Source organism: Tetrahymena thermophila (assembly GCF_000189635.1).
Source record: "Tetrahymena thermophila SB210 genomic scaffold scf_8254793, whole genome shotgun sequence".
NCBI lineage: Eukaryota > Ciliophora > Oligohymenophorea > Hymenostomatida > Tetrahymenidae > Tetrahymena > Tetrahymena thermophila.
The window spans coordinates 25724-47731 of NW_002476549.1; the positions used below are offsets into that span (position 1 = coordinate 25724).

General features: G+C 21.7%; 4 protein-coding genes across 4 annotated transcripts in view; 2 read left to right on the forward strand and 2 right to left on the reverse strand. All coding sequences in view use genetic code 6, as the record gives it.

Annotated features, from left to right (window-relative positions):
- Positions 1-1457: 1457 nt before the first annotated feature.
- TTHERM_01297410 (transmembrane protein, putative) lies at positions 1458-14485 on the reverse strand (the record flags this gene model as incomplete). Its single annotated transcript, XM_001008953.2, has 22 exons — positions 1458-2166; positions 2256-2346; positions 2725-3346; positions 3997-5649; positions 5711-6715; positions 6901-7774; positions 7880-8246; positions 8300-8438; positions 8886-9346; positions 9430-9546; positions 9932-10258; positions 10315-10568; positions 10632-10838; positions 10907-11261; positions 11336-11407; positions 11691-11898; positions 11966-12024; positions 12240-12313; positions 12370-13137; positions 13456-13667; positions 13753-14177; positions 14230-14485. The coding sequence occupies 22 exons, from the start codon at positions 14483-14485 to the stop codon at positions 1458-1460; spliced, it is 9255 nt and encodes a 3084-aa protein (XP_001008953.2).
- A 1352-nt stretch (positions 14486-15837) lies between these two features.
- On the forward strand, positions 15838-16158 carry TTHERM_001297413 (hypothetical protein; the record flags this gene model as incomplete). The annotated part of the gene is made up of 1 exon (XM_012795868.1): positions 15838-16158. One exon carries the CDS (start codon positions 15838-15840, stop codon positions 16156-16158), a length of 321 nt encoding a protein of 106 aa, XP_012651322.1.
- Positions 16159-16654: 496 nt separating this feature from the next.
- TTHERM_01297430 (F-box protein) lies at positions 16655-17829 on the forward strand (the record flags this gene model as incomplete). The annotated part of the gene is made up of 2 exons (XM_001008955.1): positions 16655-16762; positions 16813-17829. 2 exons carry the CDS (start codon positions 16655-16657, stop codon positions 17827-17829), a joined length of 1125 nt encoding a protein of 374 aa, XP_001008955.1.
- Positions 17830-18199: 370 nt separating this feature from the next.
- TTHERM_001297430 (cyclic nucleotide-binding domain protein) overlaps positions 18200-22008 on the reverse strand; it is a gene marked incomplete at both ends in the record, with an annotated part of 7193 nt that continues 3384 nt past the window's right edge. The window contains 7 exons of the mRNA XM_012795869.1: positions 18200-18287; positions 18451-18540; positions 18845-18934; positions 19231-19320; positions 19621-19710; positions 20010-20099; positions 20399-20488. Of these exons, the coding sequence (XP_012651323.1) occupies positions 18200-18287; positions 18451-18540; positions 18845-18934; positions 19231-19320; positions 19621-19710; positions 20010-20099; positions 20399-20488 (628 nt within the window). The remainder of the gene's footprint in view (positions 18288-18450; positions 18541-18844; positions 18935-19230; positions 19321-19620; positions 19711-20009; positions 20100-20398; positions 20489-22008) is intronic.

Consider the following 22008-nt stretch of genomic DNA (forward strand, 5'->3'; position numbering starts at 1 on the left):
TCTCTTTGAATGAATTCCTATCTGGACGTTTAAAAATGGAGTTCAATGGTTTTAATTATTTTTATAGGAATGGATTGTAAATTATTGATTATGTTTCTCTTACTTTTATGCTTGAAATTAAAATAAAATTGAATGAACTTAGATCCTATCAAGAATAAAAGATTATATAGAAAGATAGATAGAATGAGTGAATATCCATAATTTAGACAATAAAAAAATATCTATCTATTTTTTAGGTGAAAATTAATTAATAAATCTATTTGGTTCTAAATTAAGAATCTAATCTTTGATTTCATCTTAAGTGATATTTACATACAAATACTACCCTATTTCCTGATAAGCGCAACCGATAGAGTAGCTGAAGGAACCCTAAATAAAAAAATCTTTAATAAAAATAAATTAAATACTTGGAACTATATTTTTTATTAGTAATATTAATTAATTACAGTTTATGAATATAAAATATATTAATGAATTTAATTCTATTCTTTTTTTAGCTGACAAAAATATGTAAATATAAATAATAAATAAATAAATAAAATTAATTTATTAAAAATAAATTAATTAAAAAATGTTTATATTATTTGGCTTATTTAATTAATTATAATTCATTTTATTATATTAGTTAATAAGGTAGTTTAGTTAGTTTTGAATTTTTTGGCATAGATATTATAGTAATTTTTTATCTTTTGAGAGTTCCTAATTTTAAACACCTTTTATAAGGAATAATTAATAAATAAATAATTAAATGAAAAATAAAAATAAATGTTTACTTCTTTGAAATCACTGAATTTTTTGATTTTAACATATTATCTAATAATTTCCCAGTAGTTTTAAGCTTATTAAATAATTTGTTTTTTCTTTTTACTTTTTAGAAAATAGATTATTTTATTTATGAATTAAATTTGTAGAAATTCTGCCATCATTTTACTGATCAAAATTAAATTAATAATTCCTGCTAAAGTGCCCCAAATGATTTATGTTGCTATATTTTAATTTTAGGCTGCATCATTTATGAATACAATTAATGTAATTGTAATGATAGATGTATCCATTTACAGAATGCAAAGTCTTTCCATTTTACTGCTATTATATGGGTTTTCTTTTAAAAAACATATATTATGTATTAAATATAAATTTGTTAATTAATTAACTTACATATTAAACTTAGTAGCTTTTGTGCTATACAAATAGATATTAGGAAAGTAATTTTTATAGTTGAATTTTATATGTTTGAGCTTAAAACAAATATTATCAAAAATATTTATATTTATCTGAACATATCAATAAAGTGGGATTGAACTTCTTTATAACCATGAGTAAAATGATTAAAACATAAGATTCCAAATAATCTGAATCTGTATTTTTTTATTGCCCAAATTATAAACAGAGGAGTTAGAAAGCCAAAAATTAAAAGAGTGGGCAACAAAAAAAATTTCCATTTCATATGATATGAATCACATTAAAGAGATGTGGAATAGAGTACGTAATCTACTCCGTTGTTCGTTCCACAGTTAATCTGTTTTTATTATTTATTTAAGTTAAAATAGATTAAAAAATAAATAAATAAATTAAATTACAGTTTAACTCAACAGATGAACAATTGATGGCGAGTAGATGAAGTAATTTAAGCTAAAAATAAAACTTATAAAATGAATAAAATAGCTTTTTGTGAAATTATTTATGTATTTCCATCTTATTTATCTTGACTTAAACAGCATTAACAGATAAGCTAATATTATAATCAATATGTTTATAGCTAAAAAATATAATATTGAGATTATATTTTTAGCATAAGCAATCGGAATTTAATTGACAAAGCAATCAAATGATCGAAGCACGAATTCTTAATATCTTGCTAAAGCAATAAGCAAAAATGTTACAGGCCATGGCAATTAGAGCTCTAGCTATGTTATCATAAAAAGCAACTAAAAGTAGCAAAATAAAATTTTAAAACAAATAATTGTATGACTTTTCTACTTCTAACGAAAAGAATCTAAGAATTTCATGCACTCAAGGGTGAAATCGCCTCTTTTAGAAAAGTAAAGTTGAGTCTAATAAAGTTTGCTCCAAATATTGAAAATGACAATCAATATTATAGACAATGTAAAAATCTAAAGAACAACAGCTATTACAATAGTCTATAATACATTACTATCTGTGCATCTATTTTAATTAATAAAATTTTTTTAGATGAATTTTTTTCATATAATTTTTAAGGAATCTGATATAAATATTTTTAGAAAAATAGTTACTTTTAGCATCTATACTGCTCATATCTCATGTATTTAAATTACCAAAATTCACCTTAATTATCACAGTCCTCACAAAAAATGCCAGTATTACCTATAAAATTTAATTAACAAATCAATATAGAGTAATTCCTATTTATCTCACTCCTCAACATAATTCAAAGAAATTGTCTTAGGGAGAGGATTAAATTAATTTTTCATAAAAAATTAAATGAAAGGCCTTTATTTCTTTTTAATAAAATCACAGGTAGATTTATTAGATAAATTTTGGCAAATTAAAATAAAAAAAGCAAGAGGGCTAACTACTTAGCTTTCAAATTTCAATACCTGGATTAGCAATATTATCAGATTTAAAAAAAGAAGATTTTCAAAAATTCAAATTAATTAATAAATTAAAGTCAATTATTAATTTTAACTTCATTTAAGGAGAAATTTTATATTAAATTTAAATAAAAAAAAACATAAATTATACCTTCTGCACAATAATATATTGCCCAATTAGAAGTTGCCCTGAGTTAGTTTAAAAGAGAATTATCTCTCTTAATATCTCCTAGACAGTTTTGACTCCAATTACTACATTGCTGGATATCATCTGTTAAATTATTTGTTCTATAGTAACCATCTGTAATTTAAATAACACTGGAAGAGCACTAAAATGAAGAAGATTAGCATTTTTAACATATAGATTAACCAGATTAAAGGTTATAAGTCTTTTCTAAGCAATAAACACATGAATCATAGGTATTGTTTATTTTTGTGCTTCTTTGGCCTATTGGACACTCATTTAATATTTAGAAATCAACTTAAAACGTTATATTTTTATTTATTTAAACAATATTTCCCTATTAATAAATGGCTTGTCCTAATTTATTGCATGAAAATACTACTCTTGACTTTTAACCAAACTAGCCAAAAGCAGCTAAATTACTCAAGTCAAATAAATTATTTTAGAACTTAATTTTATTATTTTACAAAATTAGTTTCTCTTAATTCGGTTCATCTGCTACAATTTAAACTTCTAAATAAATATCAGTTTCTTCCAAATTTTTGTAAATTTAGTATTTATCATTCATCAAATACACCACAAAAGGTTGCTTTTAATTAAAAAGATAAAAATTTTATATGTAAAAAATAATGAAAAGTTTATTCATAGAAATAATGAAAAGTTTATTCATAAAAATAATGAAAATTTTATTCATAAAATATAATGAAAACTTTATTCATAAAAAATTATGAAAAGTTTATTGATAAAAATAATTAAAATTCTATTCATAAAATACAATCAATAAAAAAAGTTTATTCATAAAAAAAATGGAAAATTTATTCATAAAATATAATCAAAAGTTAATTCATAAAGATAATGAAAAGTTTATTCATAAAATACAATGAAAAAAAAGTTTATTCATAAAAATAAATAATGAAAAGTTTATTCACAAAATATAATGCAAAGTAAATTCATAAAAATAATGAAAATTCTATTCATAAAAATAATCAAAATTTTATTCATAAAATATAATGAAAACTTTATTCATAAAAATAATGAAAAGTTTATTCATAAAATATAATGCAAAGTAAATTCATAAAAATAATGAAAATTGTATTCAAAATGAAAAGTTTATTCATAAAAATAATGAAAAGTTTATTCATAAAATATTAAAATATAATGCAAAGTAAATTCATAAAAATAATGAAAATTGTATTCAAAATGAAAAGTTTATTCATAATATATAATGAATGAAATTACTTGAATTTTGCCTGAAACTATTTTAATATTTGAATTCTGCTGGACAAGATTGTTATTGAAATACACTTGAAAGGAAGAAGGCAATCCTAAGAGATTAGATCCAGAAGAATAAGCCTTGTTACTCAAAATAAAGCTATTTTGAATATAGGGAAGATTAAATGTAGAATAGTAGCCTCCACCATTTAATGCAGAATTGTAGATCACATAACTATTTTGCATGATGACATTATACAATTGATAGAAATTCAGCAGGACTGGATCGTTATCAAATAAAGTTTGATTAATAAAATTATAGATTCCTCCTCCTTAACCGTAAGCAGAGTTTTTTTGCACTGTTGTGTTTAAGATGAGACTATAAATATTGTTTAAGTAAATACCTCCTCCAAAATTAGTAGCAGTATTATTTTGAATGGTATTTCCAAATAATTAAACAGTCTTTATGGGATTATCATTACTTAGGAGCATTCTTTTGACTTAATTAGATATTTACTAAATTGATGACTAAAGAAATATTCCTCCTCCATTATAACTGATGCTATTTTAGAAGGTGGATTTGGTTATGTAAGCAACTTTGTTAACTTCTATGTTTATATTTCCTAAAGTACAATTTAGACAGACAATATTGTCAAACACACAATTGCTGATTTCAATAGTATTTCCTTTCAGTTTGATAGCCTATTAATCTTCTTGTTAAGTTATGATTTACTGAAGTTATATTGACTACAATTCAATTAAATTCGCTTATATATGCATTATTTCGTTATTAGTAACAGTATCAAAGTATTTAGAAAATGACTCAGAATAAGACAGAGCATTGATAACCATAATTGGTATTGGTAGGATATATTCAAAGTTTTATTAATTATTTTCATTAAAAATCGTTAATTTTTACTAGAATTGTAAATTACTTATTGACACAACTGTAGCTTAAGCAATATAAATGTAATGATATTATTGATCAAGCTAATTAGGAGTTTATTAGAGTTAGGTTTTCATTTATTTTATCTAATCTTACATGTTTTATATTGTATTAAAAATAAAACAGTCTTAGATATTTACATTTAGTATTTGATTTACTGTAGCATCTAAAAATAGAATAATAGATTGTTTTAATGAGAAGTTGTCTTCTAAGTTAATTTCTTAGAATTTTACATAAGTTTTTACATTTGTTTTTTCAAGATAAATCACAGCGCCTTAGATTGCAAAATTATTCTAAAATTAAGAGTTCTCCAAGGAAATATCTAAAAAATTAGCTAAATTAGTTTAGACATAAATAGCTCCTCCCATGCTGTAAATATTGTTTAAAAATGCTTAATTACTAGCAAACTAACTGTTTCTAATAAGTATTTAGCCTATTCCAGTGCTGCAAACATATATAGCACCTCCATTAATGGCTTTCTAGCCAGTGAATGAAGAGTTGATAATTGATATTTAATCTGCTTGCAAATAAGCAAATCCACCTTTGAGATTAAAGTTGTCCTTTTATTAGTTAATTGTTTAAAATTAACAATTCTTCACAAGAATATTTTGTGAAGTAAAATGCACAACAGGATTGGTTAAATCACTTTAATTATCATTAAAAATCCCATCTTATAAAATCAGCTAGCCTTAACAAATAACATTAAATCCTGGACTTACTTGCAAGTATTAAACCTAGATTAAAATATAAAGATTTGAATAAACAAAAAAATGAAAATAAAAAATATTGAATTACTAATGAAGCAACTTAGCTATAAAGATAGTTGTTAATTAATGTAATATTTTTAATTACTATTTAAGTATCCATGTTATTTTTTATAACAAAAAGACCAACGTTATTTGAAATCTATTTAACTATCAATTAGTTGCTTGTAGCTTCTATTTCTAAAATACTAACTTGTAAAGGCTTTTTCAACAATAAATTATTATTTAATGTGAATACTGTTGCACTAGAAATTATATTTAGTATTTAAATTTTTTGTATAGAAATGATGTTGATTATGTTTGAAAACTTAAACAAGTCTGCTTAGAAGAGTTGAATACCTGTTATAACTCCCTTTGAAATTTAAATATTCTAAATGTTATTTAGATTTAAGATAATAGATGAATAAGAATTGTTTATGGTAAATTTGATCATCCAAAATGATATCGCTGATTACACATAAATGAGATTGTTCAAAGATTAATTATCGAATGTATTGTCAATATTTAAGTTAAAAACATTTATTTTTATTTAATCAGCTGGATTAAGTATGTTTCCATTCAGTCTAAATATTAAACCACTATTAGAAGCAATATTATTACTGGAAATATTGATATCAACAAATATGTAATTAAAGCTATCATTATACACAATAGAAGGTTGTTGATAGTTTTCAAATATTCCATAATTCTTAAAAGTATTTCCTTATACGAGCAATGAGAAAATGTAAAGGATGTTTTACTAGAAAAAAAAAGAATATTGCGAACTCAAAAATTAGTTATTCACCAAAACCAAGTTATTGATCACATTCTTTTAGAAGTAATTGTAAGAAAATATCATGCTATTCTAAGTAATAAAACAGTTTTTTATACTAATATTTGTCCAATTAGAGTATGCACTTTTGCTTTAAATACCTGGCTAAATGTTTATAAAAATACTGCTATTATTGAGACTGCTTTACAATATTTGGAAATCATCTATTTCAATATATAAATTCCCAGAAGCAATCTAAATTAATGAACCTTTGTTAAAATTCATCTGTTTTATTTTAAAATTAAATTAAAAAAAAACACTTAATATATTTCATCTCATAACTTAAATACCATAAAACAATTCAAAATAAGATTAAATTATTTTTTAAGAAATTTTTGATTTTTTAAATGTATGTATGTATGTATGTATGTATGTATGTATGTATTTGAGATTGAAAAAAAAAAAATTACATTAAATAGTGAAGAGTTTTTAGCAATAATAAGAAGTCTAGAGTTATCGAAATTTTAAGATTAATAATTCAAGGTGAAAAAATTAGAATTTTAAATTTAGAAACCTTAAATTGTAACGTTTTTAATATAAAAGACACCTATAAGATTATCCATTTCAAAGATAAAATTATTAACGCTTGTAAACTAATTTAGAATCTGCACATTTGTAAGGTTGACATTTTTAAGAATAGAATTACTTACTTAGAAACCGTATTAGTAATTATAAGTATTTGATATTTAAGTTTATAGCAATAAATTTAAAAAAGTGACATCAGAAAACCCTTGAATTTTAATAGGGATTTTAGACAATATGTTGAGTTAATTATTTTTGTAATTCATAATTGTTAAAGAAAACCTATTGAGAGTTAATATCTAATTAAGAAGTGTGGATTTTATTGATATTTATTAGTTGATTAAGCAAGAATCATCTTTTATTATTAGCTGTACATCAAGGAATTCCAACGAAATTTCATTATAAAATGTGACATATTTGTAAAAGTCTTGCTAATTTATGATAAGTGCATCCCAATTAATTTCATTAGATCTTTGAATATTTATTGGTTGATTTAAAGAGCCGTCTCCTAAATCATCTTGATTAGATCCACAATGACCATAAATTTATCTAGGTAGAAGTTAGTAAGTACATCCTTTATCTTGAACTCTACATAAGACACATTTTTATCTGTAGCTATCATACCTCCACTAATAAATACTTTATTCATTTTAAGGTATCACTTGTGGAATCTATAAATTATCTTTGCATTTTTTACACTTAGAGTTGTATATTAAAAACTGATTAACACTTATATCTCCTCCTTTTTCACATGTTTAGCAACTTTTTTAATCAAAAAAAATTTATTCATTTATTTAGATAAAATCAAATAAAATGAAATTAAAAATATTTTATTAATAAATAAATAAAAAATTAATTTATAATTACGCGTAGGGACAGACATGGCAAGCAGAGTGCTAAGTATTGAAATTCAACATTAGATTAATATCTATGTAGTTTTAATTAAAGTAGAATAAAGCAATGTAGCCGATGATATTTTGCAATTTAGAAATTAAATAGCTTGTGTTGCATTATTAGCATTTAAATATTTAATTATAATAATAGCATTTTGAGCATGTTTAGTCACAATTTAAAAAGTAGCATAAATTATTTTAGTAGTTCAAGTAGTAATTATTGTCACATGAAGTGCAGCTAAATTTATATTATTTGTTTTAAACTGCCTATTACCGAGTACTAAAAGAATAGAAAGGTTAAACAAAAGTCAACTAATCGCTGATATTTACAACTCCATCGCCTATTTTAAAAAAACATTTTACTCCCAGTTTTGATTGTTTTAATTTATTTTACTTAAATAACAAGATGTACAGCCGACAGGACAAGGCAAGCATCCTTCAAAGCTAACAACATATCCAGATTTACATTATGTGCATTAGTAAATAAAGTATCCTTCACTCTAATAAGTGTAACAAAAGTCACAATTTTTTATCTTTTAAGTAAATAAAATTATATTTAATAAAAACATTAAAAAAATGAAAGTTCTTTCTTTCTTGTTTTTTCTTTAAATAATCCAAAATTATTTTATGGAAATTCTAAAAAAAGAAATTTAAAACTATTTTTTTTAAATGAATGAAGAGTTAAAATTTATAGCAAAAAGATTTCCTTTGCGAATCAATTAAAATTGATTAAACAAAAGACTTAATTTCTTTTAAAGATTATTTAATTAGCCTGAATTTCTTTTATATTCTTCTAAAATTAAGAACAATGTTTTAACTAAATTAAAAAGCATTTTTTATTTTAAAGAAATTTTAACATAATTGGAAATATTTAAAAACATTGTTTAAATTTATTTTATTTTTAATGTATTAATTTTAATTTTATTGTTTAAAAATGTATTTAATTTTTTTATGATTAAAATATAATAGGTTTTATTTACATTATCAGTGCATGTCAGAAGAATCTATTTGTTTTAATCAGGTTAAGTTGTAACAAAATTTCCATTTATGTCGTAGTTACATTGGCTTTGCTTGCACTGGTTACATCTTTATACCTTATCGTTGGAATCAAACAATGGCTGCAAACAATTAAATCTAATTTAGTTGATATCTTAATCATATAAACTAAGCTAAGTTTAGTAGCATTAATTATAGGAATTATAATCAAAAGTTTAGAGAAACTAGAGACAGTAAGTTCTAGAATGCAAACACTAAATATTTTATCTATTATAATAACTATCAGTGCAATTAAAACAATATTATGTTGTTTTGGAATTTAATCCCCATGATCCTATTCTTAAAACATAAGGAAAGGGATATAAACTTAGTTAAACAGATTATATTAAATTTAGTTGGACATCACAATTTTGTATGCTAGAAATAAGCTGACAAGTCTGATCATCTTATTTAAATAAATAAATAAAATTAATTTATTTTTATGCTTTAATCAAATAAACTTAGTTATTTAATTAATTAATTAATTACCATTGCTAAATGTATAAGTTGAGTCGATGCACTATACACACTTGTAAACTAAATTCAAATTATCAGTATATTATCTATTAAAATTCACGATTTAGCTATGGTTGTAATTTGTCATACCTTTATTTCATATTTTAATTTCTTAAATTTTTTTAAAGCAAAATAATTTTTAATCCAAAAATAATTTTAAATATCATCTTTAATTTGGTAGGTTGATAAAAATTACTTTATATTCAATAAATGAATAAAAACATTTATTATTAAAATTTTTTTTTAAAACTAAAAAGAAATTCATTTTTTAATCTATCCTAGCAAATTGAGTGGAAAAATTTTTTTTGTATAAATAACATGATAAGCTTTTAGATGTAATTTATTATTTAATTATTTTGCTCAATTTCTAAAAATGAGCTATTTTTTTTCAAAGAAAAATTCATTTTTGCTATTTGAAATATCTTTTTCTTTTTATATTTATTTACTCCAACCTTTTGTTTAAATTTAAGAATACCTGTGTAGCACAGAGAGCAATTTGAACTGCATTACACACACTTATCAAATCTTGAGTTTATGGTAAAGCCTGTATCACAAGTTATACATTTTAGAGTATACTCTTCATTTGAGAGTTTATTCATAAAATCCAAACTGTAAAGACTTTAAGTATCTGTCCAGTCTATGCTTTATCCACTAAAAAATCCTCCAAAAATGCATTTTGTACAATTACTTTAACATCCTACGCATTTTCCATCGTATCTAAGGGCATATTTAGCATTACATTTAAGACAAATGCTTTAATTAGTAGTCCAGTTAAAATAACATGAAGCACATTCATTCCCACCTTTTGATAAATAAATCAATAAATATTTTAATTCAGTGGATTTAAGTTTGTTTTACATGGGTTATCCTATTTCAAGCTAAGAATTATATTGCTTGCAATAGTTGATTAAGAAAATTAATGAAACAATCCTCTTTTATTTATGTATTCGTAACTGACTATTTAACCATTGCTATTCATCTCATATTAAATAAAATTCTAGCAATCAATGAAGTTTTTTTGATTGTAAATAATCCTTTAAGTTAGCAAATCATATATTTATACTTACTATAATGAAAGAGGGAAATCATAAATATATGGCTAAATCTTATATCTATTATTCATAATTATTTATGAAATTTAAATTAAATATTTGCAATTTAATTTAATTTTTTACGTTTATCCTTGATAGAAACCATCTAAAGTGCATAAATAGAATAATCTATTGCCGTTATAAAACAAGTTCTCATCTACGTTTAATTTAATTTCTTAAGGCTAGTTTACGTTTGCTTAAACACAAATGATGTTATTAGGGTCTATTTAAATCAAATAATAGCTAAACAAGCATCTTGTGCATATTTTTTATGATAGACAAGAAAAGCAGCTAATTTTTAATAAATTTATTGAAATTATTATTAAATAGCTAATTATAATTTATTTTAATTTATTTACTTTTAGGGACAGAGTTAATTATCATAAATCCCTATGCTCTAAACTACGTATTACAGATTCAAGTTATTTAAAAAAGTTGATAACTGTTGTTGGGTAATGCCCTATTACTCTAATAAATTATAGCAAATTCCATTTCCAGGCTATATGTAATTAACAGGACAAGATGAACAGAAATTACCAGAAATGCTGGTACATCTACTGTAAGTATCTGCGCATTAAATCTAATAATTAGGATCAACTAGAATTTATTACAAATAAACATTCATGTCATGTATTTGGCAAGGCAGGTCATTTCTAATCTGAACTAAGCACTAATTTGACAACAGCTTCATGTGGATCATAGGTATACAAAATTCTTTTCAAATAAAAATATATTTTTTAAATTTAATATTTATTTAGTTTTTTTTTAGCATTAAATAAATGATTTACTTTAGACTGGATCCTTGCAAGTATATTAAGGGCAAAAATTACAATTATTAGACAAGTAGTAAGCACAATTTCCTAAAAATAAAAATAATTAAATATTTCAGTTTATTTAATTATTTATGAACGAGAAAGGTATTTTTATTTAATTTTAAAAAAATATTTTTTAATCAAAATTTTGATTTTCAGCAATAATAATATTTTGATAAAAAAATTGAATTAAGCACCTACCTATATGATTATAAAAATTATGGATTTTAGGATTGGAATGGGGGAATAATTTATTATAATCGACAAAGAAATTTTAATAGACTTTTTATTTGAAATAATTATTTAATTTTGAATGGAAAAAAGAAATCACCATTATTATCTTAGCAGAGTTAATTATCATTGGTTATTTGAACGCATTATCTAAATTAATTTAGACAGCTAGTAGAATCACATGCAAGACAACCATATGGATTATTTTTATCAACGCACTATTAATTAAGCCCAGCACACATCCCTTACTAAATGTTTTGGCAATAGCTTTAAGAATTCATACAATACTAACCATTTGCACAAACTGACTAATTATTTTAAATTAAAATAATGCATTAATTAATATGCTACCTAATTAAAAATTGTATTTTTTACAGCTTTTATACTGCTCATATCTTTCACTAATATGCAATTTTAATTTCCTATCTAAATACCTGATTAATAAAATTTGGATGAAAATAACTAAGAAGAAAAGCCATTAATAACTAAATTAAGAATTATTGAGATTAATTAGAAATTGTGTGGTTTTCTTACAAAATTTGTTTAATTTAAGCCACTTATCTCAGCTGACAAAATGCAAAAAGAATTCAATTAAATTCAAAAGAAGAAGAAAACAAATTAATTTTGAATTAAGTTAGCAAATAAATACCTACAACTCCATTTATATTATCAACTTTCACACAATAAATGCTTTTAGATTTCTAATTAGATTTTAAGCAATAACTTTTATAAATAAAAATAATTTAACTTTTAAAGTATTGCTTTTAAATATTAATTACTCTTATTAGCATTAAACTGCAATAGCTTCTTAGTCTTTTATTAAACATTTGTAATTTTTATCTCTACCAATATAAATATCATTGTATTTTTAACACGAATTATTTTCATTTAAACAATAACCGTTTGAACATTATACTGCGACTGTCTCTCCTTATGATAAGCAATCTCCTTTGTCATTAGTTCCAATTTTAGAATATAAAACCTAAGAAGAGCATTGTCCATTTGAGCTAGCCAATGAATTTGTGTTAGCCAAGCCATTTAAGAAATAACAATAGCCACTATACAAACATATTTCTAACATTTTAAAGTTACAACTAACTAAAATAGGACTTATAACATTTGGTTAACATTATTAAGGACAGCTTTAACAATATAAATTTGGTAAATACACACATTGCTCAGATAATGATTTTCCTACAATATTTGCATCACTTAAGAAGCTAATACATTGGTTATTGCTAACGCAATATCCATCTAAACACTGTTGTAGAGGATAACTTGGATCAGATGATTAATCAGAGCAATAATCCTTTATAAGTAACTTTCCTCTATAGCCTTTTTTATCTTACAAAGGCACGCAATTATTTGAAGATTATTCTAGGCAGAAATTTGGAGCACAATTAATAGAAATATTTGTTTAAGAGTCAATTGATAAACATAGTTCTGTTATTTTTTGTTTAGCTATTTAATTAATCTTTTTATAATCCAATTTCACACAAGACTTAGTACCTCCATCGCCAGGTAAGAGACAATAATCAAACCTACATCTATTTTTTTTATTTCAATTACATAAAAATTTTAATTCTACTATTTAAAATATCAAAGCTATCATTCCTTAATATTTATCAAAAAATAAAATATTATCTATCCTTAAAAAATCCGCTTTTTACAATTTAAAATATTAAATGTTTTTATAGATCCTCATTGTATAAAATTAAAAAGGCATTTAACTCTATATACTATTCTTATTATGATTAGAATGAGGATTTACAAGATATATTTTAATTTTGCGTGTGTATGTTAAATTAAATAAAAATACATAAAACTAACTAAGGAATCGATAGATTTTTTTTATTTATTTTTACTTTGAAGCTTAACCATTTTATGTGCCAGATATTATGCAATTTTAGGTATTATCATAACCAATAATGTTGTATGGATTGGTTCTATCATTGTAATCTGCACATCTGTATTGAATATTTATTTGTAATATGCAATAAGCAGGTAAGCAGTAGTTTATTACTTGAGGTATAAATTAATAGGACAAGTAGTAGCAGTAATTATTTGCTATTTTACCCTAGTTTAATTAGGTAAAATAAAAATATTTTATATACTAATTTATTTAATAAAAATATCTTTTGTAAGTAATAAAAAATAAATACCACAATTTAAGATTAATAGTAGGGTAAAAATTTGCAATATGTTATGCTATCGGCACTATCATAATCTAAACATACTGTATTCCTACTTGAAGAGCAACTCATGATGTTTGTGTCATTTTTATAGCTCATATCGCAACCATTTTATCCATCAAAGCCAATAAAAGTATCTAAGCTATCAATTTGGACACAATCAGTACTATAGCCTGTTATCTTTCCAAAAAAATCATATTATGGTGTAGATTTAACGCAGTTTCCATCTTAGCATTAAACGCAATCTCTATTAAACTAGCAATTTCTATCTTTATCATAGCAATTATAACCATTTCCTAACATTTTCATTTGGCAAAGCTTAAACTAAGCATTTGTTTAGATTAAGCAGTCATTTCTATTAGAGTAAAGAACAACATCATCGCTATCATCGCTACCTATTTAGTTGAAAAATTGTTTAAAATAGCACAATTAATTTCTCAGTCTTACATTAAAAATCTTGATCATAATCAGAACAATAAAAATTAGCTGTATAATATTTATCGCCATTACCATCTTTATGCGATTTTTCATTTCTTAATATGATGATGGCTATATTCGGATCACCATTTTAAGTAACTTAGTAAACAAATGTGCTATAATACTATAATTCCTATCCAAAATATCCTAAACTAGTACATCCAGATGAAATGCATTATTTTACTAAGCATAGAGCACAAAAAAAGCTTAAAATATTATAAATCATTTAGCTTATTAAGTAGACTATTAATTTGATTAATAAATAAATAAATTAGTATTTTGCTTTTGTTTTATTCTAAATTCAAAATTAAACTCTTCTCCTAATACCCAAAATCAAATTGTTTTTTAATCTAAAATTTATTATTTCCTTTTACTATTTGATTAAAAATTGTTTACAAATTCTAAAATATAAAAATCAATTCTGAAGAAATTTAATTTACTTATCTACATCAATCACTCCTTCCAAATAAAACATTACATTAAGTTAAATTGATCTTTTTTCTTATTATATTAATGATTTAAAGACTATGAAAAAGTAATAAAAAATATCAAACTTTCTCAGACCAGCTTTCTAATTCATTCATTCATTCATTCTGTAAAATCTGGAAAGAAATATTTAATTAATTTAACCATTTAAAAATATAATGCCTAAATTACATTTTTTATTTATTTATTTTTATAATTATTTTAATATTAATTTCGTTTTCATTAACAAACTGAAAAAAAAATTCAACGTATCAATTTCACTATTTTTAAATTATAGGTCTCACTATTAATTTTGATTTTTTGAAATATTAATTTAATCCTACAAAAAATACAAACCTATATTCACTATTGATAATATATATTTTAATTTTTGAAATATTAATTTAGTCCTGTGAAAATTACATTCATACATGCCTAATTATTGTTGTTGATATTATTAATTTTACTTTTTTGAAATATTAATTTAGTTCTGCAAAAAATACAAATATAGCTAAACGCCTAATTAAAATCTAGTGGTATGGAAATCTCTAGCTAGATATTAATTAATTAGGCTAGGTTTTTAAATAAAAAAATATATTTTTAAAATAATTTTATGATAGAATTATTTTAGATAAAAATAAATCTATTTAAAATAAAATAAATAAATATTTTCCTCTAGAAAAAAATAATTAAAAATAAAAGCCTTTCTAAAAAAATAGTGATTCCATATTATAGCTATATTTTAGAAAGGGATTTAGCTATATTGAAGAAAATTTAATTGATTATTTAGAAAAAAAAGTAAATACTAAAATGAAATACTAAGAAATTAGTTAATGACTAAATAAAATAAATATTGAAAAGAAAAAAGAAAAATCAAAATTTTTATCAAATAATAATAAATAAATTCATAAAAAGTTTTTTATTTCCTAAATTAATTTTAATATTAAAAAATATCAATATGCAAAATTAATAAATAAACAGTTTTTTTTAGAGGCTAAAGACCGGAGTTTGTATGTATCTTCCTCATCAAATTATTGTAATCTTTTAAACATTAAAGAAAATTTACTTATTTAATTAATTAGAAGGAAATACTAAGAAAAACAATCAAATAATATGAAAATAGCCAAAATTATTTTAGCTTTTTAAATATTCAGTAAAATAAAAAGTATTGTTTTCAGGAAAAAAAATGAAGAAAAACAGTAAGAAATTATAAAAAATAAATAAATTAATTAATTAATTTTTAAAGTAAAAATTAAAAATGATTTAAAATAAGCAAAAAACTTATTTTTGTCAATAAAAATTAAAATTGATGAAAGTAAAAATATAAAAAAATAATATTTTAAATAAAGAGTAAAAAATAAGATGAGTAATAAATGCTAAATTTAGTTTAATTTACTTGAGATTAATATGAAGAATTTTATGAAACTAAAGTGAAGAGTTTAAATCACTTTTTTATTTTATAAATTATCACATTTGTGGATCTTAGAATTTTTATTCTATTAAGTCATTTGAAAGGTAAATTAAAAAAAGTATTATAAAAATATTTAATGAGAAATTTTATTCTAATTAGTGTTTATTTGGAATAAACAAAAAATATATTTTCATCACTAAATTTTCTAAAAAAATATTTAAAATTTAATAGTAAAAATGTTAAAAGGAAGTTTCTAAAAAATGATTAATTAGAATTATTTTAAATTTAGATAAATATTTATTTTTCCTTTTAATTAGCTTATAAAACTTTAAAAATATTGGTTTAATAATTAAGCTATTAAAGAAATGAATAATTGTACATTTAGTCTAATGTAGCGCTTATATTTAATACTTGTTAGTCATATTTTTACGTTTTTATAATTGATTGATTAATAAATTATAAGCAAATATTGATTATTTATTTTGTAGTTCTACAAATAATAACTATAGAAAAAATAAGATGAAGAAAGTTTCTAACTTAAAAACAAAAGAGGAAACAAAAATTCCTGAGAGTGATAAAAAAAAGATTAATTTGAAGCAAACTTCAAAACCAAGTGCATCATCTAAAGTAAAATATTTCATTTTGAAGCAAATTATAAAATTAAATTAAATTGATAGACAATCAATTCGACAGAAGGAATTGTTCAAAAATAGAGCATAAAAACTTTAAATGCAACTTAATAAAAGCAGTAGAAAGAAAAGGGAACTGTTGAAAAAGCAAATAGTTCGTCTAAAGTTCCATCTTCTACTAAAATGGAGACGAAATAAGTAGATTTATAGAAACCTATGAAGAAAGCAATTGAGAAAAAAGATAATAATAATAATAATGTAAATTAAACAATAAAGAAGTCTTTACCTGCATATAAATTGACTAAAGAAGTATTTAAAATGGTTAACAAAAATGTCATTTAGATCATTTTAAGTTTTTTGAATGCAAAGGAGGCATTTAAGCTTGCGATCACTAGCAAATCAATGAATGAATTAACAAAATAAGCATTGTAAAGTACCATAAGTTATTTAGAAGAGAAGAAAAAATAAATAAAATTAATGAACAATTTGAATGACGACTAAGTAAACGCAGTAATTTACTTAAAACATTTCTATATATTTAAATCAAAATCTGGTTGCTACATTTCATCTCATTATTTTAACAATCCTGATTTGAAAGCTCTGATTTACACTTTATGGCAAGTAGTAGCTGAATAAAAATCTGAAGGTGCTCAGTATTTTAACAGAGATCTTAAGGATGAACATTACTATTTTTAAGTATACCATAACCTTCAAAATGCCAAAAAAGAAAAATTACATATTATAGAAGAGTGTCTTAAAATATACACTGATGAACATATTGATAATCTACATCAATAATATTCTTATATGAAGACCTACATAATTTTATTCTAAAAATACTTAAAAGGAATTAAATTATACTCAGAATAGAATTTAAACTATTAGACACTTTCGAACTTAGAATAAGCCTATTTCAAATTTCTTTTTAATATTGATTAAAATATTTATTTCTACAAGTAAATGCTAAAATAAAACTAAGAAACAATTCTTATTTTTTCATTTGACTTCTCTAAAGGTTTTAGACCTAAAAAAATTAATTCTTTCCCATCAAATTTATTTAGTTGAATACTTAATCAATCAATAAGTGTATTCTATTCATTCATTTTGCAATTAATTGTTTATATATGAGTATTTTCAGTGTAATATGCCAAATTCATTATCAAAAGTGATATATTTTCTAAACTTTATTTGAAATAGTCTATTTTTAAATAATTTTAAATAAACATATAAGGCATGCAAAATATTTTTTTATAAAATATATATATATACTGTAAATGCTCATTAATTAAGGCATTTTTTTCTTAAATTTTTTATTTTTTCGATTATGGTGTCAGAGTAGGCTTCAAAGAAAGATAGGGAGAAGTGTCCTTATTTAATGAGGATTCAGAGTATATTTATTATATCTCGCATGCTTTTTGTAAATTTAATAGGCATTTCAGTTTATTTTAAAGACAACTAATCTTTTTGATTTAAGACACTTGGTTTTTACTTTCAATTTTTATGATCCATTAATTTAATTATAACTATTAAATTATATTAAAAATTAATATACAAATAAACATTAGCAGAATAAAAATGAAAAAGAAAATTAAATCAAATAAATAAATTAAAGATTTATTTATCTTGTTTTCAATTTAATTTTATAACGAAAAATATCATAATCCAAAAAAAATAAACTGTTTTTACAGAAGATCAAGTGTCAAATTTAAGAGATTACTGCAATTTGCTAAAGCAGAACCTAAGCCTGATGTACCTTCATCACGAATTTGGTTATCACTTTTTAAATATTGAAGAAAAAATAATTAATTAATTAGTTAGTTAGTTATTTAGAAGGAAAAAATGAAGAAATATTATGAAATAATATAAAAATGAATTAATAATTAATATAATTAAATGTTCAAAATAAAAACAATGAGTTAAATTAAGAAAGATATAAGAAAAAAAACCAAAAGTACAACCAAAAAGAAAAGAAAAGTTTATCAAATAAAAAGCTGATAAACAAATTAAAAGATTTATCTTGTTTTCAATTCATTTTTATTACAAAAAATATCACAATCCAAAACAAATAAATTGTTTTTACCCAAGATTAATTTTCAAATTTATGAGATTAGTGAAATTTTCTAAAGCCAAACCTAAGCCTAATGCTCCTTAATCACCAATTTTATTTGTACTTTTTAAATATTGAATAAAAATAAATAATTAATTAATTGTTTAGAAGGAAAAAACAAAAAATGAAATAATAAGAAATGAATAAATTAATAAATAATAAAATCAAACGCTGAAAATAAAAAAAATGAATGAGTTAAATTAAGAAACATAGAAGAAGAAAAAAAACAAGTACAATCAAAAAGAAAAAGAAAAGCAAATCAAATAAAAAGAAAATAAACAAATTAAAGAGTTTTCTTGTTTTGAATTCATTTTTATAACGAAAAATTTATCAATCCAAAACAAATAGACTGTTTTTACTAAATTTCAAGCACCAAATTTGACAGAGTAGTGCAATTTGCTAAACCAGAACCTAAGCCTGATATACCTTAATCACCAATTTAATTGCCCCTTTTTAAATATTGAAGAAAAAATAAATAAATAAATAATTAAATAGTTAGTTAGTTATTTAGAAGGAATAAATGAAAAAAAAATTAAATAATAGGAAATAAATTAATAAAGGTAAATGTCGAAAATAAAAAAATGATTTAAATTAAGAAAAATAGAAGAAAAAAATCACAAGTACTTACAATGAAAATTAAATCTAATAAAAACTATCTAATAAACAAATAAATTAAAAGAGTTATCTTGTATTCAATTCATATTTATAACAAAAAAGATCACACTCCAAAACAAATAAACTGTTTTTACTAAAGAAAAAGTTCCAAATTTGAGAGATTAGTGCAATTTCCTAAAGCAGTACCTAAGCCTGATGCACCTATTGCACCAATTTAATTGTAACTTTTTAAATATTGAAGAAAAAATTTAAAATTAATTAATAGTTTAGAAGGAAAAAATCTTAAATAATAAGTAATGAATGAATCAATATATAATAAAAGTAAATCCTAAAAATAAAAAAATAAATGAATAAAAATTAAATTAAGAAAGATACAAGAAGAAAAAAACAAGTACAATCATAAAAATAAGAAAAGTAAATCAAATAAAATATTAGCTAATAAACAAATTAAAAAAGTTATCTTGTTTTCATTTATTTTTATAACTAAAAATATCACAATCCAAAACAAATAAACTGTTTTTACCAAAGATCAAGAGACAAAATTGAGAGATTAGTGCATTTTGCCAAAGCAGAACCTAAGCTTGATACACCCATTGCACCAATTTAATTGTCACTATTTAAATATTAACGAAAAAATAAATAAATAAATAATTGGTTTTTTAAAAGGAAAAAATGAAATAATATAAAAATGAATTAATAATTAATAAAAGTAAATGTTGACTGAAAATAAAAAAATGAATTAAATTAAGAAATAAAGAAGAAGAAAAAAACGCAAGTAAAATAAAAAAAAATAAGGAAATTAAATCAAATAAAAAGCTAGCTTATAAACAAATTAAAAAATTATCTTGCTTTCATTAATTTTTATAACTAAAAATTTCGCAACCTAAAACAAATAAAATAAACTGTTTTTACCTAAGTCCAATTATCAAATTTGAGAGGTTAGTGCAATTTACTAAAGTAGAACTCAAAACTGAAGCACCTTCATCATCAATTTAATTTTCACTTTTTAAATATTGAAGAAAAAATATAAAATTAATTAGTTGTTTAGAAGGTAAAAATGAAGAAAAAATAATAAATGATATAAAATTCAATTAAAAATTAATAAAACTAAAAGTTGGTTGAAAATAAAAAAATGAATTAAATTTAGAAAGATAGTATGAAAAAAAAGCAAGTACAATAAATAAAAAAGAAAGAAAAAAGTAAATCAAATAAAAGGCTAGCAAATAAACAAATAAATTAAAAGAGTTATCTTGTTTTCAATTCATTTATTTTTATAACGAAAAATTTGACAATCCAAAACAAATAAACTGCTTTTTATTGTGTAAAAGTAAGTTTTAGAAGGAAAATAACTAAAATAATATCAAATAATAAAAAATGGATAATTCATTTAAAAAATTTAAATTGAAATAAAAATAACTAAAATATTTTTATAAAAAATTAATGAATATAAGTGATAATTTCTATTATAAAAATAATATTTTAAATAAACTGAAAGTTATATTTTTTTAGTAAATAAATATAAATAAAATTTACTAGAGATTAATATGGAGTACCTAATGAGATTAAAGTGAAGACATTAAAAACTTTTTATATTAGCAAATATAAATTTAAAGTATATTGATAAAAAAATTAATAATTACTTCTTCTAATTTCTCGTAATATTTAACCTATTATATCATTTATTTTTTTCTAAAATATTCAATATCAATTTATGGAAATTTAATTAATTAATTATAAGTTGATAAAAAGAACAAATAAATTATGTAAATTTATAAATTTATTTTTAGTAAGAGTAAACACAAAAAAGATGTGTAACAAACAAACAAACATTAATTGTTAAATCTTAATATTTCTATTTAAAATGTTTACTTAAAAATAAAGTAGGAACTAGATTTTGGATATAAAGTGTAATGAATAAGAAAGCAAGCTTACTAGAATAAAATAAATTTTTGAGTAATTAGATTAAAATTGATTTTTTTTTTTTTGGCATATTGGATTATGCCATTTGCGCCAGAAATCCTATCTTATTATATATATAAGATAAATTAAAAATTTGAGAAAAAAAAACAAAAATAAACATTATAACCACAAAAGTTAAAATAAAAAGTAAAACTTGATTTTGAGGTTTTATGAATCTAATTAATCAAGATAAATAAAAAAAGGATAAAAATATTATTGATGGATAATATATAAGATTAAAATATAACTGGCATATAAAAGTTTGGCATTTATATAATTTAATAAGATGTAATATAACACTAAAAGTTTCAAATTATTTGATCGTTTTTGGAGAAACCAGAGGGTTTGCTTATGAGGATTTAATTTTTTTATTTTTTATAAATAATTTATTTACTTTAAAAAATATGAATGATATTTATAAATATAAAATCAATAATAAAATCTATTTATCTATTTATATTTTAGGGTAAAAACACTTTTTCAAAATATTATAAAATAAAATATATAATATTATTCAAACATTTTATATTTATTCATCCGTTTTTCACCAGTTGTTTATCAGA